This window comes from Gouania willdenowi, chromosome 21, assembly GCF_900634775.1.
Source record: "Gouania willdenowi chromosome 21, fGouWil2.1, whole genome shotgun sequence".
Classification (NCBI taxonomy): Eukaryota; Metazoa; Chordata; class Actinopteri; order Blenniiformes; family Gobiesocidae; genus Gouania; species Gouania willdenowi.
In genome coordinates, this window is record NC_041064.1 from 10,533,049 (window position 1) to 10,559,259 (window position 26,211).

Sequence of the window (26,211 nt, forward strand, 5' to 3'; positions counted from 1 at the left end):
ACACACACACACACACACACACACACACACACACACACACACACACACACACACACACACACACACACACACACACACAGCTTACCTGTGAGTAGGACTGGGCGAGTTTACCTAAAAAAACTCCGATTTTTTTTTTTAAAGAAAAATTCGAGTTTCGATTCGATACGATTTGTTTTTGTTTTTTTTATGCACTTAAAAATGACTGCAGACATTAGATATATTGTCAAAAGTGCAACTTTATTGTTGTGATTGTCCTCAAGAGGTAAAATGCATAGAATAATCCCAAAATAAAAAGTAAATGAGGCTCTGTCATTCAACAATTTACAGCTTTAACCCTTGTTTTTGGAGTAATTGTTTGTTTTGTGTATTTTTGTTGTCATTTCATGTATTTTCTATCATTTTGTGTGTTTTTAGAATCATTGTAATTACTCTACTTTGGGGGGTGTACAAAATTAGAGTGAGGGCGGGATGTGGCCCCCAGACTGTCATTTTTAAAATTCTGTTGAACAGATTGGAAACTGAATCTGAAGCTTTATTTTCAATTCCCACTATATGTACAAGACCATGTAGAGAAATTGAAATGACTGTTCTCTCTGGCCGAAACATTTACAAGAACACAAAAAGAATATAAATTATAAAGACACAACAATAACAACACAATTATTTACAAAATATATAGTGTGTGCACCATGGCTCAGGTGGTAGTGGGTCGTCTTCTGATCGAGAGGTTTGGGGTTCGATCCCAGTACCTGACTATGTGTCAAAGTGGTCGACTAGCGCCTTGCATGGCAGTCCTGTCCCACTGGTGTGTGAATGTGAGAGTGATTGGGTGAATGAGCTGATATGTAAAGCGCTTTGAGACTGCTTCAGTGTGGTGATAAAGCGCTATATAAAATCAAGTCCATTTACCATTAATATGAAAATAAATATTAAAAAACTCATTTTTCCAGAACATTATTTACCTTTTAAAAGGGGGGGAAGTGAAGTAATTTTTTTACAAAAAACAGATGCAGGGGAATAAAAAAAAAAGATAGTTTTTAACAGAATATTTTATTAGTCCCACAATAGAAAATGTGATTGTTACCATAGCAGTGAAATATTATGTTTTTGTCTGCACACATTTATTAAGAACTGTAGTACAATTTCTTCAACTCACTTTAGTTCTTATTTGTGCACACTATTTTTCTTTGACTGCTTTGTTGTGACATTGAATTTAGTAGAAGATTATTAGAGATGACTTCAACTTTCAACTTTTAAACGGATGCACATTTTCAGGTTGTATTCCTCCAGCGTTATTTTAATAAGTGGCTGATGTGTTGTTGTTGACGTTGAATTAGTACTCTGTTTTTACTCTGTGTGTGTGTGCGTGTGCATGCGTGCGTGCGTGCGCGCGCTCACACTGTGTGTCACTATCCAGGCTCCATCTGCAGACCCCATCGTCTGTCTGTCATTCACAAGAACTTCACAATATTTGGCCTGTTTTGCTGCTTTTCACTCATGTCAACTGTGACAGTCCCAGTGTGTGAATGGGTTGGATGCTCTTTACTGGAACTGCACCAGCATTATCTTCCCCTTCCTCATTATTTGGAGTGGGAAATCAAATCTCTTTCTCCTAGAAGTGAAACAGCCAGATCTCCCACTGATGCTTGCGCTGCAGTTACACTTCACTCTTGACACCAATTTGCAAATGAGGTCTCCTGCTGATTCATTGATGAACGCTGCATCTCTCAGGTGTTTGTGTGGAAAACTATGTCAGAGACAGAAAACGTGAGTAACTAACTAGTGCACGTGGCTCACTCGTGCCGTTTGAAGCAAACTGATGTATTTTTTGTTAAGTATCTGCAGACACGGGGACGTAATGAGGCCTTGGGTTTTTGTTTACGATGAAACATGCAAATCATTTTGCAGTCACACAAACAATCTGCATTAGAAATGAAAATACGTCGTGTTTCATTTGATCCAAACATTGTTAATATCTAATCATTATGCTCTGGAATGATGTCATCAGGATAATTTAAATCAAGTTGGTCAAAACTTCAGTAAACCATTGATCCTTGAGTGGAAATTGGGTGACATTAATGCATAAATACCTAAAAAGGAACAATCCATGACTGTAAAACTTATATCTCCCCTTTAATTGTAGCTTACACATTATTTTAAATTACATTTTTATTTTTGACATACATTTTTTTAATTATAGTTTTCTTTTATTATCATTATTATTATTATTATTTATTTTATTTCCTCACATTAGTTAAAAACTTATATTTTCTGAAAAAAATTATTAATATTTCTTAAAAAAAACTGAATTTGAAAATGTGGAAAACATGGAATTTGAAAAAAATATATAATGGATTTTATAGGGCTCCAGATATGGATTTTTTGTAAGAATAACATACCAGTTACAACACCACTAATATTTTTAAATAAAATGAGGGCAAAATGCTTAGTTCTTATATAGAAATTAACACGACATGTATTTAAAAAAAAAAAAAAAAAAACTATTTCACCTAATTAGCTCAGCTTTTTCCATTTTTCTTGATCTTGTGCTTGTAGCTTTGGAACTTTTCCTCTGCAACATTGTTGTTTTAGCCATTTAGATCAGTACTGCTTTGCTTTAGGGTGATTTTTGAGGTGCTGTTTCATTGCATTATGGCGTTTTCGACCAACGTACCTGCAGATACGATCTGCCCAGTTGCGTCAGAGATGCTGGCTGTGACTGCCGCTGGTGTGGTGATGGAGAGGCTGTATTTATGTAATTGACATGTGTAACAACAGCAGCGTAGCCACTAGCCATGCTGCTGGCCTGATCCCTCTAATTCCTGCCCTGGAGACTCGCCTTCCTTATTTTGGTCACATTTGTGCAGCAGCAGCAGCAGCAGCTCCAGTGTCCTATCAGGCTTAATGATTAAGCTCATTGCTGCAGTTCATAAGATAAAGTCGCTTTTTTATGTTGTTGGTTTGAGTAACGTGGCATTTCTGAATGTCATTCCCAAATATCCAGTGTCTGTATACAGTCTCCATCACTATGTTATCCCTTAGAATTAGATTTCTGTCACTTCCTGTGGCCGATAGGCTTCTGTTTACCATTTAATCAGGAAACGACATTAGGGATGTAGCTTGTTGTGAAACCAAAATGTACACATTCAATCTTGTTGTTGAATCATTTGTCAAAAGTTGAGGAAAGACGTGTACTTTGACAAGAAAGAAAAAAAACAAATCACTTTGTTTACGATGTTTGCTTAACAATGAAGTTTCTGTTTTTTTGACCCATTTTCATCTACCCCTAATCTCATTTAAAAGTTCAAGGCCATTTGTTTTCTTTCCACCTGATTTACAGCGGCAACTAGACTTCTATGAGAACTAGCAGTTAGTGAGTTGTGAATAATATTGGGCACAATTTATAAAACCAAAACAAAAAAACAATTAATGAAAAAGTAATATATCCCTCGTTTTACTATAAAATAGGCAAAATTAGCTGCCAAAAGACAGGAAAAGTTGGCTTACCAGGATTGTTTTTTATTTTAAAAAGTAAAAAGATCTTAAAACAAGTAAAATACTCTTACACAAAGACTAACTGGTAAGAAGAAATAACTTGTAAGGCATAAATTAATCATATGTTGCATTAGAACAGGCAGTGTTTTGTCTTGTCTTTAAGGGTGACCGTGGATCAGGTGGTAGTGGGGTCGTCGTTTGATTAAGAGGTTGGGGGTTTGATCCCAGTCTCTATCAGTCTGTGTCGAAGTGTCCTTGGGCAAGACACTGAACCCTAAGTTGCTTCCAGTGGTCGACTAGTGCCTTGCATGGCAGCTCTGTCCCATTGGTGTGTGAATGTGAGTGTGAATGAGCACTTTGTGATTTCTCTGTCTGTGAAAGGTGCTATATAAATAAATATTGCTTACTTACTTACTTCATTTGTACAGGTCACACCTGCTTGGCAACAACGTGCCTTATTATTGTGAAGTTCCAACGTGATGAAGATGCACATCTTATAGTCATTGCACAGTTTACTAGATGCAAATCTTTGGCTTATACAACCTTTCTCCTTTCCTTCATCCTGCTTACAATGGCTACGTTTACATGAGAGCTTTAATTCCCCTTTAATTCAGAATAAAAGTTAAATCTTCTTTAAACACTTTTAAAAATTACCTTGTATAAACACCAATTTTTTAATGAAAATGAAAAAACTTAAATCCGAAGTAAGTGGCTGATTTATTCCAATTTGAAATCCGAATTGAATAATTCCAGGACCTTGTAAACATTCATTCTGCTTTAAATTAATGGCAGTCATTCTGCACATGCTCGTCTTGTCGCGATGGCTTTATTTGACCAAAGAAACGGTGACCGCCCAATTAGAACCCTTTCCGACCCCCAGACCTAAAGCAAAATTGAATTAAGGCGAATAAACATGTTTCCATGTAAACCTCAATTTGGAATTACTATTTCCATGTAAACACAAAGCAGAACACTAATTCTGAAATATGTAATTCCGAATTTAGAGAGCATGTAACCTTGTCCAATGGTGCGACACTGCTCTCCCTGACTCAATAGTTTTTAGGAAATAAAGATTATTTTTCCTCCTTGTTTTATATGTATTTTGCTGCATTTGCTTGTTTCTGTTAACAGGGAGAGCTGGTGACGATCACATTACGTACAAGCACAAAGACACATATATCATATTGGTTGGGTCAAATAATGAGCACAGCAGACAAGGCTAGAAGGGAAAAATAACTCTTATATCAAATAGTGAGGAAAAAAAGTATTGTAAACTTTATCGAACAAACTCATGTGGCAGCGCACGTTTTTTCAGCCATTAAAAATAGCCGTAGCAAAGGTTCTTTGGCTGAGTGTTCACATTGTGTGCAGAGCAGCCATTGAAAAGCAGTTGAATGGAAAAGGCCAAACAAACGGTACACTGAAGGACGTATGTAAACATGTCTTTGCCCTCCTTCTCTCCCTTTCTCTCTAATGACACAGATTGAGTTTCATAAGCCCCACATTCAATGTAAACCCAGCTGTGATAGATCCGAGGTAGGCGGCCTTTTGCAACATTAAAATAGAATCCAGAAATGATTATCAGCATAACTTAACATTGTTGAGGTTACGATTAATTTAGATTTTTGTACATTGCTTTTGTACCTTGTACCTTTTAAACTTTTTGACTTATTACATTTTTTCTTTCCCATTCATTTATTTTTGGAATTTCAGCTTTTTCAACTTTTTCAACCGATTTTCACCTTATTGCTAATGTTCAGCTGTTGCTAGGTTGCTAATGCTAGGTTAGTGCTAATGCTAGGTTTGTGTTAATGCTAGTGCTAGATTATTGCTAATGCTAGGTTAATGCTAGGCTGCAATAAGATGCTAAGGCAAACTATATCTTTCACAATTTGCACACAACTAGGCTTTCGTTATCCATCTGGTGTTTTTAAAAGCCAAAATTAACCAAACGAAGCTTAGCAGCTTGGCAATCTCCCACCTTCTTATTGTAGTCTGGTTCTGCGCTGTTTGGAGTGCTAAAAAAATAGCGATTAACGGTGTACATTTTTTTTTTTGTGCGTTAATTTTTCCTGTCATTAATTAATCACAATAATTCACACATGCTATGCTATGCTATGCTATGCTATGCTATGCTATGCTATGCTATGCTATGCTATGCTATGCTATGCTAGTGCAGTGCAATCCTCACTTGCATTTTATTCAGGTAATGCAAATATTGTCGTTATTTTTGTTATTTATCATGTTCTCTTCTGTCATGTTGTATTCTCCTTCTGTATTTTAATACCTTTTACATTTTAGGTTGCCTTTAAAAATCTTTTCATCTGGCCAGGGACACCAGATGAAAACTAGCCTCTTTTGGCTTACTCTGGCTCTTTTACAGCATGTCTGTCTATTATTGTGCAATGTCCCTTTGTAAATAATCAATACATGAAATGAAATGCTGATTTACATGGAAAATAGGTGTCATTTGCTTTAGAATTTAGTGGATGGTCCGCTCAAAATGCTACACCAACATTTTACGTTTTTTTAATTATGATGTATTTATTTTTAGATTCTTTCCCAGAGCAGTGAATCAAAAATGCATTTACCATAGATGCTTTTATCTCAAAGCCAACATTGTGTAATTCAGAGTGATTGTGAGTCTCTGTACAGTACTGTATTCATGCAAAAGCACTTCGGCGTACTCTTCCCTTGTGATATTTGCGCTCGCCAAGCTTCTATAATTACCAAAGCCTGCAGCGCCTCATGGGAAGCATATTAACACACACGAGTGGAGGAGATGGAACCAGAGCACATGCACGAGTCATAGTGTGTGTGCGCGCGTGTGTGGTTGAGTATGTTTGACCTCTGCATTTTGACAGTGATGTATGCACATTTATCCACAGATAAAGGTATGTCACTCTGTATACTTTTTTTCTGTCATGCGATGAATATATAATAATATTTTTCTGAAATCAATCCTAAGTGAGATTGAAAAATGCCAAGGGTCACAATGCAAGCTGATGTGTTCATTACAGCGTTGACACACAACAACAGACTGACACCCATTCAAAACTAATTTACAATCATTAATTAATTTAAACTTGTCTTTTGGAGGGTTGGAGTATAGACCAGATTACCTGTGAGAAACGTGCACAGGAAAACTACACACAAAGCGGCTTTAATGTGGATTGATATACAGACCTTGGCCTAAGTTTAGGGCAGGGCTGCTCAAGTTTGGTCCAGGAGAGCCAACAAATCTGAATTTGAAGACTTTCTCATCATGCAGCTCTACAGAAAACCTGACAATCTCAAACATGCAGGATAGGACCTCTCCAGGACCAGACTTGAGCACCCCTGGTATAGGGGATGTAAGCTGTTAAAACAATGTGCCCCTTAAATATAGTCAAACCTACATTTGACAACTGTCTAAAGTTAGACAAACCTTTCCTTTCCACATTCTTTATATTTATCCCAAATTGTTTCATTGTTTACCCATTTCGTCATCACGTCCGCGTCACTTTACGCTTTTCTGTTTCCTTTCCATTTCATCATCTTTCCTTGTTTAGATGACTTGGATGAGACTAGATGACTGGTTATTAAGGTTCCCAAAATCGTACCAAACATGCCAATTATTAAAGTCAACTACTCTTTCCCATTTTACATGCTTCAGAGAATTTACGTAAACAAGGTGGTTATGCGGAAGTCACACAAGATAGCATTGAAAGACTAATGTCAGCCACAATGCTAGACCCTCAACCACCTGCTTAATAGGATAATTGTATGGTCTCAAACCAAAAGTGTGTTTTTGTACATGATGAAGCTCTGCATTCATTTTCAGTTATAGGATAACGTGATCACTAGTTCACCCTAACATGTAGCGCAAGATTTTGAATGGAATTATGGGCAGAATTGGACATATTTGTCACACTTTCTAGACATTGGTGTGTAATCTGAACAATAGCGTGTAAATGTGTGATATTGTCCCTAAACATGCATGTGAGGCATTTCCATGCCATGTTGGGGCCCAATTCCAAATAAAGCGATATTACTTTATTTAATTTTTCAAAGTGAATTTGGTTTTTCCCGTTTCGTTATCATGGAAAATTGGAGGCCCTACTTGTGCTTTCAACCCATGATCTTTATGAGTGTATTATGAATGAATGTGTTGTCTCCAGTGTAAATATTACGTTATTTTGTGTTATTTCACTTATGATAGCCAGACAATTCCCTGCTTCATTTCATACCGTAGTGATCAACTAATGAGCCTCATGTGTGGTATCCTTTTTAAATAAAGACTTTGTGCTTGGCTTATTCCGATCATACTGGTGTTGAACACACTGAGAGCTCTTAAAAGTGTGCCCGTAGTGAATTTTTGTGGCAAAGTCTATCAGAAGATATTGCTGTTGGTTTTGTTGGGGTAATTTCTCCTTTTAGAGTAGCCAAGAGTTAATTAGACTGGCCATTTCCTCAGACATGCTCGCCGCCATGTGGCGCTTCATAGTTGTATGAGGTGTTGTGACAGAATCTATCTTCCGCCTACATGGTGATTCAAGACGACTAGAACCACCATTTTATTTGGTCACAGGATTTGCCAAAACACCCACTACGACTTGTCGTAGGTGGTATTGGCAAGTATTGTAAAGACGATCTTTAATGAAAGGATACAGTGCTTGTGAAGCTCATCTCATCTCTCTTTTTTTTGTACCATTTTTTGTTTAATTAAACTTAAATAAAATGTTTTTTTTTTGTGCAGTCATATCGTCACATGAGGCTAATGGGAGAAATAATACTGAATTGTCTGATTACACAGTACACATTTTCATCTATGCTGTCCTTCAGTTGCCTATTGTATTTGTGAAGGCGAGACCTTGGCTCTTCTGTGACCTCTGACCCCTGTGAGTCGTGCTCAGCATCCACCCCCAGCCCTCTAGCTGTATCCTTAGGCTGACTGCTGATTACTGCAGCTGTGTTCCTTTCATAAACTGTCCTTGCAGGCATGTACAAAGAGGAGAGAGTCTATATGAAAATACCAGCCAAGCACGTGTGTTTTATGTTCTCCCTCACTTTAATCCCTGTAAGTGAATTAATGAGAAATGCGACGATTACACGATCCTTATTCTGTGTTACCTAAGTCTGGCTTCTGTGTTTGGTATTATAGCTCCGCACGCAATCCCATAAACCACGCTCAGGATTACCAGGTGCATGCAGTGAAGAGGAAGGATAGTACAACCCGGCTGCTCTCGTCCTGTAGTCTGCTCACAGTGGGGAGGAAATCAGGGTTGCAGCTCGCCGCGATGCTGGGCAGAATCCTCTGGGAGCGGTGAACACTCATTGTTATGTAATTTGCTCTGGATGCAGATTGGTCCCGCCGCGTTGATGTTTGTGGGCTCAGGACGTTAAGCTCACAAGTATTATCTGAGAATCAGAGACTGATTGTGGGCAGGATCCGCTCAATCCTGGCGTTGTTCTGTTTCTTTTTTTTTTTTTTTTATTTAATCTTGACCAATTGAGTTTGAGTGACCTCAGAATGGTTCAACCAGACCATTTCAAGTTGTTTAGTATGATATTTGATATCTAGCATTGGTTGTTTTATTTCTTTAAAATTGAGATTTGGTTCATATCGCCCAGCCCTAGATTGTGCTTTAATTGTCTGTTGACTTTAATAAATTTTAGGAATTTTTATATTTGTATAATGTCCATGCCTTTATTCAAAATTTTTAGCATAGCGTCACTCGTCGTGTGACAAATTTGAGATTCTGACACTAAGTTGTCATCATGTTGTTGGTCTGTCTTTGTGGGTTTGCGTGTCCGAGTGTGGTGGCGGGTTTGAAAGGTAAACCTTTGACAATGGTGCTGTTTCTCTTATTAATGAGAGGGACACAGGAGCTGTCAGTGCTGCTGTTCCACTGCTGGTGAAATAGTAATGAATGTGTATAATGGAGCTGAGCTTGTGTGGTTTACAACGTGGTTGAGCTAAGAAGCAAAGCAAAGACTCGTGCAGAACTGGTGGCTCGTCAGCACGTAGTGTTGGAAGGTGTGGCTTTGGTCTTTACTGAGATAAGGTACAGACAAAGGTACAAGTGTTTGACTATGATAATATGTCATTTGTTTAACTTTTGTTTTTCCTGGTGTCTTCATTAGCGTTGCAAAGGGGTGGAAAAATCTCCTGTACATTTCCACAGGAACTTAAGTTCTGGAATTTGGGGAATATTCAAAAATATTAACTTTTCATGGGAATTATTTATTGGAATTAACTGGAAATTGGGAGTAACTTTTTAATAACTGATGATGCTAAAATATATTTTTCTGACTATATTTAACATCCCCGTTAAGGGGACCTTCAATTTTGAAATTCTCAGTTTATTGCCATTGAAGAAGATTCCTGGAATTTTGCCACCCTGGATTTTTTTATTGTAATATTTTGAATGGATGCTAATATATATGCTTGGATAAGATGCAGTTATTTAAAATGACTAATTTTCACACTATGTATCCCTACTCTTTGTCTAGCAGCAAAAGTTGTCTTAATTAGGGAATTAGAAGAGTCTACCTTTGCCTTTAATCATCGTTTTTTGTCCTTGACTTGCGGATTGTAGATTTCCTAATCTTGCACAATTCCACATTCTTGTAAAAACACTCAGCAGCTTCAAGGCATTGGCTTTTTAATTTGTTGGATAAACTCTTTTTTTTCTTTGTAATGTTCTGTTTTGAGGAGATTATGTTTTTTATAAGTGGACCAAAACTTTTAAATTGATGATATTGATGGTCCCCAGCTTTGCATTAATTAAAAATAATAGCGTTACAGAATGACTGTGGTGTAGTAATAGACAGGCTTGTGTTTGTACAATTTCAGAGTTGTTTACTGTGGTGTAATACTTAAGTTCCTGATCATAATTGTTTGCTTTGTGTGTTTTTACTTGCACTTTACATTAAACGTATTCACGGTAGGTGGAAAAAGATGAACAGTGTTTACTTTTCTTTTATGCAATTAATCTAACCTGCTCTTTTCTGTAGACACAGCAGGAAAATCCATATGAGCACAGAGACAAAAGGCAAGGAGTTGCATCACAAAAATAAGCTAACATGAGTCCAGTAGTGTCCACTTATATATTTTGGGAAAATAAGGTTAACAAAATGTGAATGCTTTTCTACAGCTTGAGATGAGCTTTCACATTATCTGATGCATGTTTGCATCAGATATTGTGCAAATTGCATCAATTGGTTAAGTGTAAGTAAGCCATAGTAGTTGTCATATTGTTTTGAGACCATCAGTTAAAATTTCTTACACAATCAGAAAATAGTTTAGCTATTTTAAACATAATTTGTGATAGTTTTTCTGCTGGGTTTTTGAGTTGAATATCTTAAAATATTCATGCAAATAACTATTGTAGCATGGGTTTTCAGGATGATCCACATTGTGTTTTGTCAGTGACCGACCGTTAATGTTGATCTAATAGGATTCAGCATCTGCTACAATCTTACCGTGACTCATTTCAGTCATTTCACACCATTTATAGCTCATGATTTAAATACCTAAGCCTTGCCTTAGGATACCAGACCATATCCTTCCACTGGCTTGGTCCCTCATCAGGGTGTGGCTTGAGGACAAAGAATAGACAACATCACTCCAATACCCAAACCCCAACCCCTCATGTTTTGGTCTGTAATTGGAGTATTTGCTTTTCCTTTTATCCATATATCACTCTGTCAACCAGATCTTTAGATATTCTCCTGTCTGTCATTGTTTCTGTAACGGTCGCTGACACATACTCCTCTTTATCCTCCATATCTTATCAACATGTGTTTGCTTACACATCTGCAATATCATTTTTACTATTTTATTGCATCTATCGCACAGTTTAAAGTCGCTCGTCGTTTTCTCGTGGATGTTAATGCTTGAGCCTAGATCACGACCAGGCCACATTTTGGGTTGCTCAGAAAAGACCACAAAGGTCAGTGTATCTGCAAACACACATACGTGACAAACACCCAAAATGCGGCACAACATTAAATACTTTATGTATTGTTATAGAAATTTGTCTTGGTGAGGGAGTTTTAGCAGATTTGAGCCTTTGAGGTCATTGAATTGTTTTTTCTTTGGCCGTTTCATTTCGCACACTGTTGGTTTTTTAGAACGCTGAAATTTTCCAAAGCTCCTTGAAATTGGCAAAAAAAATGTATGGCAAGCAGTCACAACTAAACTCTACTGAATCAAATGTTTGTTTATCATTTTAAATAGAGTATAGTTTTCACTGATACAGAGCTTACTGTGGAGTCCCAAATAAGGGAGGTGTTCTATGGTTGCCTTGTGTCTCATTTATCAACGAACACGATCAGTTGCACAATAAAAACATACAAGCTATTAAAGTAAATATTTAATTTACTTTCGAACAAATGAAGCCCAGTGCCCTGTATTGACTGCATCGTCTGTCTATAGCCAGAAAATGCTCAACTTCTGTAAACCTAATTTAAAAAAAGTATTTGTTTTGAGAAAAACTACTTTAAAACTCATTGTATAGTGTGCACTTACTTAAGTTATGTTTAGATGCACTTAAAAGGATGAATAAATCTATATTTGACTTATTATAATTTGGATTACAGAATGTAACAAACCTAAGAAATGCCTGTCTCGTCCACTTCTTAATGTTGGTCATTGAAGATCTGACAATAAGGAACAGAACGGGTGTGTGGTCTCAATAGTGTCAAATCACGTTGTTGAAAATGTGAGTAGATATATTTTCTGTTTTTATTGTTCATTTGCTAAATAAACTGCTCAAGATAGTGTTGAACAAAGAGCCACAGTTGAATGCTAGGTTCATCATGGGTGGTTGTTGTTACAATAGGGGAAACTGCTTTCTGATTTAGTACAAAGGGATTTTCTCCTGTATGGAAAGTGTCTGTCCTACTTACAGAAGCGCCACCACAGCCTGACCTCGAGTTCTTTCAAATACATCCCCCATCCTTTCACTCTTCTTCCACACTCATCTTCCTCATCTCTCTTTGCTTTCCCCTCCACGAGTCTGTGCATGAAGCTCCACCCCTTATCTTAACCTGCCTCCTCTGCTCTTTGAGCTGCCTCCTTCCTGCGTCATTCAGCTCCATTCATGAAAAGTGTGACGTGTGTGGGTCTTCATCTCGACTCAGATGATGCTGCCGCCCACTCACTCCCAGCCCAGGTGCTGGGTGACTTAGATGAATGTTTCTTTCTCCAGCCTCTGCCAATGCCCCTCTGCACGCCTTGTCTTCCCATCTTGTCCGTCAGTGCTGCTCCTACCTATTTGATTGTTTCTCCATCCCTGCTATAGAGTTGAGAGGATGACTGAGCTCTGTCCGCTGTGAGTAATCTGCTGCTGCTACGTCTTTGCCGTTAATGTTAATGGAAGCGATGTGATGGCCAAGCATCTCACCTCCTGCCTGTTTTTGTTTTTGCAGTGTATCTTTCATTATAGATTACACATCTGTGCGAGACCATTGCTTGTGTGTGTAGCTCAGATGTCAGCGTTGCTTCAGTGTCTGTGGTGCAGGAGTGTGTTGAGCGGTCGTGCGTTGTTGCGTGCAGAAGCTATTTTAGGCTCAGCTGTGACGCTGCCACTGCTGCTGTTGGATGCAGTAGTTTTCTGTGCTCTCTGAAGGACAGATAGGGATGTAGTTGGAAGTAAAGACCAACGCAACTAGCTTTCTAATTCACCTTTTTAACAGAATTCATTAAACCCTCCGATTAGTTTTGGTTGTCAGGAATGACTGACTTTTGTAGGGCGTGTGGTGTGTTACGCAAGCTTTAAGGGACTATTGATTTTCCCGACGTCAAAAATTTGCATATTCTTCTGTTTCCTCATCTACTTGGCAGCTTGAAAGCTTTGTTTGCTCACCTCTGTCACTGAGCATGTTTATGTAACTTTGCAGAATGAGTGGAGAATATGAATAGGGAGTAACAGGCAATCCGTTCTTACATCTATCCATGCAAAGATAATGAAAAATGAGTTTTTTTAGATGAGTTGATTCCATCCTGTACCTGAGCTCTAAAGCTGTAAATGGGAACAAATTCACATGCATGTTTGTAATTAATGGCTGCATTGATATCTGTAGACTTTGTTTCTTGCAGAATCTCTTTTGGCAGAAAGCAGCCGCTAGCCCCATAAGACTTGCATGTCCCACTCATTTCTTGCAGTGAAGCTGCATTTCTTTTTCATCCTGCAACCATCAAAACTGAGTTGCTCACAGCCGTTTCTCTATATTAGACATGTTGGGCTGTTGGGACTTTTTGTCTTTGTTCATATCTGTATTGTTGGTGGGCCAGCCAGGCCGTCCCTGTTAAAAGAGCACAAGGGGAATTGTTGTGGCAGCAGCTGCTCTGATGTGTGTCTGTTTGTGTGTCTGTCTTTGTGAGTGTGTGTGCTGCTGTCTTCTGGTCGGCGGGCCCAGTTCACATGGAGCCAGCCCCTCTTGTGTCCTTTGTTGTCGCTCTGGGAGTCTTTCCCAACAGTACAGTAACACACCGTATGCTTTTCTTTCTCTGTAATTTTTCTCTACTTTCACACTGTTTAAATGATTTTACTGCATGTTTTCTCATTTAAAACTCCGTGCCCCTTTCACTTTCCTTAATCTGCTTATTCTGAGTCACTCAGTCCCTTCTCAGTTGTCCTTGGACCAACCATCTTTTTCTGTCAAATTCAGTTGATCATTTGTCTGCTTAGATCTATTGAGCATTCAGAAATAGAGCTCTATAGTTTAGAGTGATGTTATAGCAAAACATCACTCTAAGCAAAGGCCCTGCTTGAATACAGAGGCTTGTATCAAAGATTTTGTGAAGCTTTCAGAGCAGAGTATGCATGATGTTAGTAGTCGATGTGGGCCTGTGTGTCTGTGTCCAGCTGAAGCCTTGCTGTGGGGGTAGATGGAAGCTTAAGACTTAAAATCAACATGAGATAATAGTTCTTACACTCAAGGCCACACTGTCTAAGAACAAGACTGGCCTGAGTCAAGATCGAGACAAGACCAAAACCATGACATTATGGTTTTTATGTTCAGGTGAATGAGGCCTAAGTGTTTGGAGGTATTTTGACTAGAAAAAAAGATGGACTGAGGTCCAACTTTTTGTGGGTGTCTGACACATAAGGTGCTCAAAGAGTATCCGAGGAGGCAACACAATCAGTGAGCTAACAGTAAATGGTTTAAGTCAAATTACAACATTTATAAATCATGAACAGTTCCAAGTGATTCTCCTTATTATCACATTCATGAAGATCAAGACCAAGACAAGTAAAAATGCTCTTGGGTCTGAGACCTTCAAAATGTGGTCTCAAGACAAACACCAGTCTTGACTACTACACCATGCACCTTTCACACAGGGTTAGATAAGGATTTTGAAATAAATAAAGCAAAAACAATAAGGTTAAAGCTGCAAAAGTATTTTACCCATTTGCCTTATTTAGGGCAGTATAAATAAGTCATCATTCATGTCTGCACTACTTTCTCTCAGACAAAACCAAAATAAACAACATGCTCTCCTATTACAAATCCCACCTGGCACTTTTCCTTTTTGCGACGGTGGGAGCATTGACCTTGTTGTTTTTGTCCTGTATTACCATTCAGATGTTGGCCATTGAGGTAAGCAGGCTAGGATTATTGCCCCGTGGCCTGCTTTCCCCAGCAGCTGGTAGGTTTTATTCAGCTGAATCATCAGACTGAATCAGTATTTCAATAAATCAATAACAAAATCTGCACCATGTGGTGCAAGATAACTAAATCCTGTGCCAGAATGTCTTGCAGTTTCCTTTCATTTTTGTCTGCAGAGTCACAGAATATCAAATATGTTTCCAGCTTATGTTGTAGAACAGGGTTGAGTCACTATAACATGTCTGTAGTTTTTACTTATTTGTGGAGAGAGGTACACGGTTTAGTTTATTAACATGGTCAATGGATAAAGAGACAATCACAGGCCCAGTGGAGAATATCATCTTCACTTTGTTTTGAACTGTATTGGAATTGCTCCTACGATCCAAAGCTCCCAAGTGTGTCAACAACTGTTTGTCCAAGACTTTGACTGTCAGCGACTGTGTAGAGGGGTCGCGTTCATATCCCAAGGTTGGGGGTTTGATCCCAACCTATACCCATCTATATGTTGAAATATCCTTGGGCAAGACACTGAACCCTAAGTTTCTCCCAATGGTTGATTGGCACCTTGCATGGCAACTCAGTCCCATTGGTGTGTGAATGGGTGACGGAGCTGATAATGTGACTACCTTGGTGGTTATAAGTGCTATATAAGTCAAGTCCATTTACCATGTTATGTGGTAGCCTAAAAAAGGTCTGACTTGTGGAAAAGGATAACCACTACACATGCGATGTGCTTCATATGTGATGAACATTCAAAGGAGTATATTAGCAAATGCCAACAAATGTAAGTTGTAACTTTTTAATCGGTTTATTTATTTTGATTGTTTGTAAGGAGATCGATGTGCATCAGGTTCAGGTTTTGCAATCTCAGCTTGTGGGTTCTTGGTCTTTGCGTACCTGAATGTTGGAGGAGATGAAGTATCACTGGTAGCATAAGGTCAGGGTGGATGCTGTGTTGACATGGTAACGTCTGAATGATGAGGTGGAACCGGGGCTAAATTGGCTCTTTGTTGGTAGCGCAGCTGTCACTTGAAAGGAGCTTCCCACTCTGGGTCCCAGCAGGACTTCTGTTAATGAGGAGCTGAGGGGTGGGGACACAGACAGCTGAGAGTAAATGCAAAGTGTGTTTGTTTGGGAGGTAAAAGTCCTGTTGTTGTTGATGTTTGTGGAAGAGGTTTAGCCTAGTTGTTAAAAGAAAAATATACTTAATTATAAACCAAACAACAGACTGTCTGTTTTCTGTGATAAAAGAAGAAGAAAAGCTCTTCTCTGTGGATAGGGATCATCTGAGCTTCCCAGATGTTTTCAGACCCTGAACCCTCCCCCAGCACCAATAGATACACAAACGCACACAGTGGCCACGTTTAGATGGGAGCTTTAATTCCTCTTTAAAGCAGAATAAAAGTGAATTCCTCTTTAAACTCACCTTGTAAACACATTCCTAATGCTAATTTCATTCCGAATTAAACTTAATTCCGAATTAGGTTGCTGGTTTATTCCTTTGTAAATTCCAAATTAAATAATTCGTCTTTCTTGTAAACAGTGAACAAAACTTAATTCCAGTTGTTCTGCGCATGTGCGACATGCGGCAATTACGCGCTTCGTGACGACATAATCCAACATGGCGGCCCGGAATAGAGCTGACTCTATTTAATAAAAGCCTTCGAAGACATGAATATAATGGAAAAAAAGGGGATGGACATAGGCATAAACATGCGGACATTAACACGGACACATGGACTTATTACACATATGGAGATCAGCAAAGGGAATGGCATATATAATAACTAATTCCGATTTAAAAAAAAAAAAGATCATGTAACCATAGCCAGTGTCATTGAACCAAGCCATAGAAAACTTTCAGAGGTCTTTACACTGAAATAACTAATAATACATACTCAATAATGGTATTGGATTTTGACATTTGGTTGCCGTTCCAGACACATAATAACAGGAAGAGGAAGCATGTGCTGGATAAATGGAGGGGGAGGGCTTAATAGGGTCTTTGGTGTTTGTGAAAGCATGTCTCTGGAGCTCTGTAGGAGGATTAAAGGATCAGCTCTTGATAATTTCCCCCTCCACCCCACTCCCCCTTGCGTTGTCTTTATTTTGACAAAAAAAACCTGATTTAATTCTCCACTAAAGCAACTTCCCTTTAACTGAAATCAAACAGATGCTCTGCGTGTCCTTTTACCCTGTCATGATCATTATGAGAAAGGCTTGTAAATAAATGACTGTGTAAATGAAACCATGGGCCCTTCTTGGTGGAGCACTGGCATTATTTATGGGACTCCATACTCAGAGATCTTCCATCAGAGATTATTCAGTGAAGCTTTTGTTTCCACTTGTTGGACTGCAAAAAGTTAAAAACTTGCCAAGAATTCTTTATTTTAACATCTTAGAATAGTTGTACTTACATTTGTAGGGTTTGGAAATATTCTTTCTATTCACAGTTTTCACTCATCACATTTCAGTTCATTTTACAGTTTCTTTTGAAAACATGTCCTGGTTAATGAAGCTTATTATTAAAATGCAGTGTCAAAAAAACAAACCATGCATGACTTTAACATTAAGCTTCACATTTTATAGCTGGTTTTATCATTTGTGTTGTAAAAGACAGATCTACTCTAAACTTTTTTTTTTAGTGCAGCATATGCTAAAGGCTAAGTTTAAAGAACTTAAACTTACTTTGAAGTTCCACACTGTGATCTGTAGTTGTTCACCTATTAATTAGGTTAATTTAAGGTTTAAGGGTGAATATCCTGGTCTCCCTGTGTTGCTACGTGGCATACAACATCCACACACTGCAGCCAATATCAGAAGCCCAGTTCTAAGAATCATTTTGGAGGTGGAATTACAGCATTGGCTTCTCCCATAGCTCATTTGTCTCTGCTTTGGAAGGGACGGATTTATTGGATACCTGAGAGAGCGTTCTCTCCTTCCCCTGCACTCTCAGCAGCCTGCTGAGAGACAGGCCTGCATTATAGATGAGTTCCTGGCAGCCGCCACGCTCTCACAGCACTCCGGTTACCCCCGGTAGATACACATTGATACACAGGGTGCATTTGCGCAAACATGGATCCAGCATCTGTGCACCCCTGTGGACTGAGATGGATAGCATGCATCTGGGACCATTCACGATTAGGAGTCTTTTGTATAAATCCACTTTATCCCTCATTATGTGTCATTATGTGCAAAACTCTTTCCATATAGGCTATGCAGACCAGTTCTTAAAAAAGCAGGAAGCATGAGCATTCTCATGCACTTTTCAATCGAGATACATCCGACCAGTGCCATAGGAAAGGGCTTATGCCACTTTTTGTGCGTCAACTTGTTTTTTCGTGTTTTTTTGCACTTTTCCTCTTGCTTTCAGGAAACTTGAAACTTAGTAACAGAGTCACCACTCTGCTTCCCCTTCTCCGCTATGGGTGGACTTTGATCTCCAGTATGTGACTGTACACACTGTACAAGCTCTCACCATTTTCACAACTCCTTGTCTTTTAGTATCTGAATTTTGCTGCCTCATCAAACCTGAGGGCCAATCCTTCCTACTGACAGAAAAGTAACAAAAAATATTTTGGTCATCTTCACAGTAATGCCTTTGGGTGTCCCAATACAACTTTTTCACTGCCGATACAAAACCGATATTGCTGCCTTTAGCATTAGCTGATGACAAAAAGATACAATATCAGCCCTAATCATACATACTTTTATTATTCATTTTCGTTAGTCTGGAATGTTAAAAGAGGTTTGATCAGGTGATATTATTCAAACAGAGAACGATATTCACCAACAGTAGGTATGAGAAAGACTGACCCATTTATTATTAATTGATAGTAGGGCTGGGCGATATGGCCTTTTATAAATACCGCGATATTTTTAGGCCATGTCACGATACACGATATATATCTCGATATTTTGCATTACCCTTGAATTAACACTTTGATGCACAAAATCACACCAGTATGATGATTCTATATGTCTACATTAAAACATTCTTGATCATACTGCATTAATATATGCCAATTTTAAACTTTCATGCAAAAAAGGGGATATCACAACTAAGTCAAAGTTGACATAACTGTATTTATTAAACAGTGAGTGGCTCAAACATAAAATTGTCAACAGAAAGTGCACGTTCTGTGCAAAATTGTCACAGAGACATTTCAAAACAAGACATTAGTGCAGGATGCAACTCACATGGCATTTCAAAACACAAAATTAAAGTGCACTTTTTGTACATAATGCCACTACAATATTTTAAAAACAAATCGTGCCCTTTTGTGCATGTTGTCATTAAGATGACATTTCAAAACAACACTAAATTTAAGTGCACCTTTTGTGCATAATGCCACTAAGATATTTAAAAAATATATATATAATACACTTTTGTGCAGGATGTCACAGGTCATTTCAAAATCAGTAAAATAAAAAAATAGCTGCATAATAGGAAATCAAATGGTGGAAAAGAAAGTGTATGGTATTTATAAAAAGGACCCTCCTTTTAGTTTTTTAATTTTACAGTCCTATGGCTTCAAAGACAATACCTAAACATAAAAGTTAATCTACAAACAAGCATAAAAAATAAAATAAGCTTAACTTGATAACCTAAGTAATCCTCGATGCTGGACAGGACAAGAGAAGAAGAAAAAAAAAAAAAAGAAAAAAAAAGTCCGCGAGTTTAACGGTATGGTCATTTTCAACACCGCACAGACTACAAGCTGCGATATATCGAGTATATTCGATATATCGCCCAGCCCTAATTGATAGTTTGCATACATTTTAACCTTCAACATAATATTTGGCTATTGAATATAATACATACAAAACTAAATTACCCAGAAAAATAACCTCAATAAATCCTATAAAAAAATGACGTATTGGAGTGCTTTTATCTGAGCTTTAGATGCACACCGATATAATCCGATACTTGTTTATTTATTTATCTTGCTGTTATCGGAGCAATATCCAATGTTAATATCAGATTGGGACACCGTTAGTAATTAGATCAGATTAATTTGTGTTTTTTGTAAAGGCAGAATAAGTTATCTTTTCCAACTGGATATGTCATCATGCAACTATGCAAATTCCTGTTTATTTTAATCAGGCGTTTTTTAGCATGGAGACACTTGATAAATCCCCCCAATACCCTTGAATGTTTTTCACATTGAGTTGTAGTAGTAGTTGTGTTGCTTGCTTTACTCCAGTTCTTGTACGATAATAATGATAAAAGGTCATATGAAAGGTTAGGAATCTAAGATATTCTCCAGATAAAATACTGTACTGTGTTGCTGAATTGACTGTGTGTGCCAGATGTCTCGCTCTCAGCAGTCCTAATACACAGCAAGACCTTTAATCCCCTCGATACTGTCACTGCTGAACAGAGATCATAGAAAAGCCTTTGTGTGTGATTGGTTTGGATCAACAGGCTCCACATCAGTTTCACCAAATGATTTCTATACATTGGTCAATAGATTGAACGTGTTTGCCCGGTTATTCTACGTTATTTTTACTCAGCTGCAATAACATGAATCAGTGACTTTTTTCCGATGTTGTGTACTTCTGTGTGTCCTGCAGGTGAGATTCAGCTTTCAGACCAACTGATGTGTTAGGACGTGTCCGTCTCACTTGGACTGTGCAGCCCACATGCATGACACCATGGGTAGTTCCCCCGAGGTGCTCTCGTGGACTTCCTGCCCCAGTCTCCTGGTGGGCAAGCTTAAAGAGGAGCTCAAACTGACTGTGGTTGGGGACAACATGAAGAAATCAAACTTGCCCAGCTCCCAGCCTCAACCTCAAGTCCCTCAGTCCAATTTACCACCTCAGATTATCACTGACCTGGCCCCGCCCACTCATCTACCTGTTATTTTGACTCCTGGTCAGGATGAGGACTCCATGTTGGGGGTACTCAGCCCACAAAATCCTGCCTTGAGTGTGGACTCGACCCGTAGCGCGGGCGGACACTTTGAAAACAGTGTGCTCCAGCTACAGGAACAGGAAGAGGCTGTGTCACCAGCTTCCTGCGACCATGGCAGGTGTGGTAGCAGCATGGACGAGCAGATGGATGAAAAGGACTGCCCCGTAGACCACAACGAAGAGGGAAGACCAAGTCATCCACACCACCCTGATGACATCAAGCTGCACTTCCAAAGAGCAGGGCCAGGATCGGGAGGATTCTTAGAGGGTCTGTTTGGCTGCCTTCGGCCCGTGTGGAACATCATTGGGAAGACGTACTCCACTGAATACAAGCTCCAACAACAAGGTGAGCTCTAACTGTTATCTTTCTCCTTGACATTGGGTCCACAAACTGAATCCTTTGCATTTTAAATTGAAATGCCCTTGTCTCAATCCGCCTCCTGAGAAACAAATGTAGATGTTCCTTCTCATCTGTCCGGATGTATTTTGAAACCGTAACAGAATAGCCATCCCTAGTTTCAGCATATGTGAAGCACCACAGCTGTCAGCTTGAATTGAGGTCAGGATAAAGGTAGAATCACCTTGCTACAGGCTGAACATGCTGCGTAGAAGAAGAGGTCAAACAGCCTCAGAATGTGTTGGTCTTTCTCGCACTGAGCTGGAGGTTCATCAGATGACCATCATTTCTTTGCCACTTCTAAACTCACATGACGACCGTAAAGCTGCAAATGACTCACTGTTTGCACAGATGAGACATTCACAGCTTTCTGCTCAAAGCTTCTTGTTTATTTATAACCCCATGCCTTTTACGAAGAATTCTGATATTTACCATATTTAAAAGAGGGAAAGTTCCATTAAATTTTCACTTGCCTTGTACTCTGTAAATCCAACATACATTCAATTTTAAAAAAACTTGTATTAGCAGACCACTGACTGCTAACTTCTATAATCACTGTGTGATTCTTTTAATGATGCGCCAGGTGATTAGTTTAATTTATTTTTGATTTATTATGAAATATGATGTTACTTGTTCCCTGTTAGTTCAATAAATAAAAATGAAAAGTGTTATTTGTCAGGATTATTTGGGGGGGGAGCTCAACTTCATTCAAAGTGGGGAAATACCCAAAAAAAGTTTGAGAACGACTGGTTTAGTGCCTGAGAAGAATTCCCAAAGGCAGATGATTACAGCTAGCGAAGCTTACACACAGTGATTGAATTTTACATCTTTTACACCTGTGCTTCTCTTTTTAAGATTCCACTTCAAAGATTGTATCAAAGATGGGACAAGATTTGTATAAATGTGTTAACCGGAGTAACAATTAATGTGTGATAGCAAAGCAGTTTGAAGATTTCTGAACTTGCAGATAGATGAAATCTGGCCATCTAAAGTATGATCTGTAAGATGTCTACAGGTTTAGGGATTTGCACAATGACCTGTGATCTTAGTTGTTTATTTAAGGTTAAAATGTATGACATCTAAATGTACTTTTCTTGTCTTGAATGAAAAAAATAAAATTTCTACCTGCATTTAATTAAAATTGAGTTTTTCCTCTTTGTAGACATGTGGGAGGTTCCCTTTGAGGAGATTTCTGAGCTGCAGTGGTTGGGCAGTGGTGCACAGGGAGCTGTGTTTTTGGGGAAGTTTCGCTCCGAAGAGGTCGCCATCAAGAAGGTCCGCGAGCAGAAGGAGACGGACATTAAACATTTGCGGAAGCTTAAGCATCCCAATATCATCAGCTTCAAGTAAGACTTTATAAAATCACTGAGGACATGAAAGTCTGTGAATATTCACCTGGTGGGGCTTAATGACGGTTTACAGGTACTTGTTGTGTCTCGTGGCCTTAAAGGTTTTTTTCTTTTTCTTCTTCATCCCAGGGGTGTTTGCACCCAGGCGCCTTGTTATTGCATCATCATGGAGTATTGTGCCCAGGGCCAGCTGTATGAGGTGCTGAGGGCGGGGAGGAAAGTCACCCCAAGGCTGCTGGTGGACTGGGCCTCAGGCATCGCCAGTGGCATGAACTACCTCCACCTGCACAAGATCATCCACAGAGATCTGAAGTCACCCAAGTGAGTAAAAATGAGAGGTCCGAGGTATCTGTCTAAATTTAGGTGTTCTGTGTCAATGTCTATCAGAATCTTGCACGCCTCCAGCCAGGGTTAAGCTCAGTTATAATTATAATCGCGTAGTTGATTATTAATTACATTTATGGCGTAAATATAATTGTAATTTAAAAAATCTGTTGCTGACGTAATTGTAATTAAGTTGTAATTGAGTTTTGATAATTGACTTTGTAATTGTAATTGCCATGAAAACCCTATAAAAATTGTCAATTATGATTTAACGCAAAACGGGGGAATCATGTTACAGTTCTATGTACAGTTCTACACATATGTAGTTAACAATTATTAAAATATGTTTCATATCAAGCTTTCCCACATTTCACCATTTTAAAAAAAATTGAAATCGAGGGGTAAACTGACACAAAAAAGGCTCAGACGCCTTCATCAAAAATATTAAAACCTATGTTTTCATTGATTAGGAATCCAACAAGGTAACCAAGAGATAGGAAAGAAATTTGTTGATAGATATTTGTTTTTAGTGTATTTTATAGCTGATTTAGGACCCATTATCATAAGAGATGCTAACAGAAGGCTAACACAAGAGGAAGGTTGACATTTATTAGGTTATTTATTTCAAGCTCAGTAATTGTGATTAATTGTAATTGAACTTTAGTAATTGAGAACGTAATAGTAATTGACTTTCAGGGGAAAAAATTATAATTGTAATTTAAATGTAATTGGGAAAAAATGCTGGTCATTGTAATCGTAATTAAACATGGGTAATTGGAAGCTTACTTGTAACTGAAAAATGTATTTGACCGCAGCCCTGCCTCCAGCTCACCTCAACACTCGTAAGGAAAGGTTTGCTGCTCAGGTTGACTTTTGCTGGAATGCCAACCCAAGAAATATATAAGGCAAAATAAATGGTCTTGTCCTCCTCAGCCTGCTGTATCATCTGCTTACTGTGGCCTCGTATCCTCAATCGATGATAGCCTCATTCTGCAGCAGTGCTCAACACTTTATCAGTCAGCAGAATGATTGTAGGCTGATTGTGTTGGAGAGGTCGATCTCATTTGGCTAATGGGATGATTCAGATGGAGGAATGAGTTTCTCTATCAGTAAACATTTTAAGGTCAAAAGAGGGGTATTTAAACCTTTTAGGAAAAACTTTATCACTATAAAACACTTGTCAAACTCAAGGCCCGGGAGCCAAATTCAGCCTTTTAAAGCAGTGTTTCTCAAATGGGGGTACGCCATGACACTACAGGGGGTACTTAAGAGTGAGAGAGACAAAAATGTACAAATAAAAGCATGAAAAGAATTGGGATTTTAAAATGTGTATTTTTAGTTAAAAATGATAATCACAATAATGATGATGGAAATTATCTTCATTAGATCATGAACTGAAAATACAAGAGTCAGTATTGGTCCAACACCAGGTGGGAGATGACCGGAAATGATAAAAAAAAATATAGAAATTAATCTTTTCAGGAGGCACTAAATACTGTTTTATTTCACCCATTTACAAAATGAGATTCTTTAAAATGTATCACTCATTCATTCCATCATTATGCTCTATAGTTGTTTTTTAATAGTATTTGGAACAAAACATTGTAGCTGGAAATAGGATTCAGAAATAAGAAAAATGGGGTACTTGAGCCAAAACAGTTTGAGAACCATCCAATGTGGCCTTCAGGAAAAAGTAAAACTTACAGAGAAAACATAAATACTATGCAAATTACAACAGTTGTAGATTTCTCAGCCCCATCCAATTACACAAGTTCAATGAAACTCTAAATATTTTCAGGGCTCACAGCTTTCTTGCTGCCCTATCACATGATGGCAGTCATTTGAAATAGCGAACTGTTGAAATATATCTAATTTTTCTAAATTTTTGCACTTTCTCCACAAAATTCCTCTAAATTACACAGAAATTGAGCAAAAATGTGATCATGCAGGGACTGATATCTGTCATGTCTACTGTATGTATCATTCTAATGTGGAAAAAGAACAACGGCACAATAATGTTGAAATTGCTCATTTTCTCGCCTAAAATCTGCAGCTCACTTGAAATCAAACTAATCCGTATTTTGACACCCCTGCTCAGGTCACATTCAGCTCAGGTCATATTAGGCTTAAGGTAACCTGTGTGGGATCTTTTTTTGTGTTTTTTTAGTGTTTTAGTCACCCACAACGACACTGTGAAAATCTCTGATTTTGGGACATCAAAAGAGCTCAGTGACAAAAGTACAAAGATGTCATTTGCGGGTACAGTAGCCTGGATGGCCCCTGAGGTAATCAGAAATGAGCCGGTATCTGAGAAAGTAGACATCTGGTGAGTAATATTTAAAATATTTCAGAATATAGGGTTTGCAAGTTGATCACCTTTTTGTACTGGTTTGTTAAAGGTCATTTGGAGTTGTGTTATGGGAACTGCTGACTGGAGAAATTCCCTACAAGGACGTGGATTCCTCTGCCATAATTTGGGGTGTTGGCAGCAACAGTCTTCACCTTCCTGTGCCCTCCACCTGCCCAGATGGCTTTAAAATCCTGATGAAGCAAACATGGTGAGCACGGGTCAAACTCTATTAATGAGTGAAGACGTCTTCTTGAATTTATTTGTTGCACTGTGTTGTTTCTGTCAAAATGCATGACATATTTTCTAAGAAACCTCCTTTTTGTTGTTGCATCCAGGCAAGGCAAGCCCAGGAACAGGCCCTCATTTCGTCAGATCCTCCTACATCTCGACATCGCCTCTGCTGACATTCTGGGAGCCCCTCAGGAAACATACTTCAAGTCTCAGGTCTGAACAGCTGCTCAACAAAACAGTTGTCCCTCACTTTGTCCACACGGGAAGGTTCTTCATTGTTTAGTGTGGCTGAGAAAATGTGCTAAGCACTTCCGATTGTAGAAAAACTAAGGTCCTGAGTCAAAACAGGATTGTCTTTAAGGTTTTACTTCAATTTCTTGATGTTACAAAGTGTTCACAAAACATGGATATAGAATGTAAACAGATAAACACTTTGCATTAGAATGGATAACACAGGAGTCTTCTAGGAAGATGGCAGACGTGGGAACGGAGCTATCAAAATGTGACACATTAGTGGCCTTTTTATGCTTAAATCGTAGGGCAGACGT

General features: G+C 38.5%; 1 protein-coding gene across 3 annotated transcripts in view; it reads left to right on the forward strand.

The window, feature by feature from the left end:
• Window positions 1–26,211, forward strand: part of map3k13 (mitogen-activated protein kinase kinase kinase 13) — a 33,183-nt gene that overhangs the window by 257 nt on the left and 6,715 nt on the right. Inside the window, exons 1-7 of one of the 3 annotated variants that reach the window (XM_028436755.1) lie at window positions 8,802–8,818; window positions 20,674–21,358; window positions 22,572–22,755; window positions 22,888–23,079; window positions 25,250–25,408; window positions 25,482–25,640; window positions 25,768–25,876. In XM_028436755.1, the coding sequence (XP_028292556.1) occupies window positions 20,743–21,358; window positions 22,572–22,755; window positions 22,888–23,079; window positions 25,250–25,408; window positions 25,482–25,640; window positions 25,768–25,876 (1,419 nt within the window). In that variant the 5' untranslated portion in view covers window positions 8,802–8,818; window positions 20,674–20,742. Of the gene's footprint in view, window positions 1–8,801; window positions 8,819–12,659; window positions 12,816–20,673; window positions 21,359–22,571; window positions 22,756–22,887; window positions 23,080–25,249; window positions 25,409–25,481; window positions 25,641–25,767; window positions 25,877–26,211 lie in introns of those variants that run through there. The other 2 variants (XM_028436754.1, XM_028436753.1) reach the window with 2 other exon arrangements.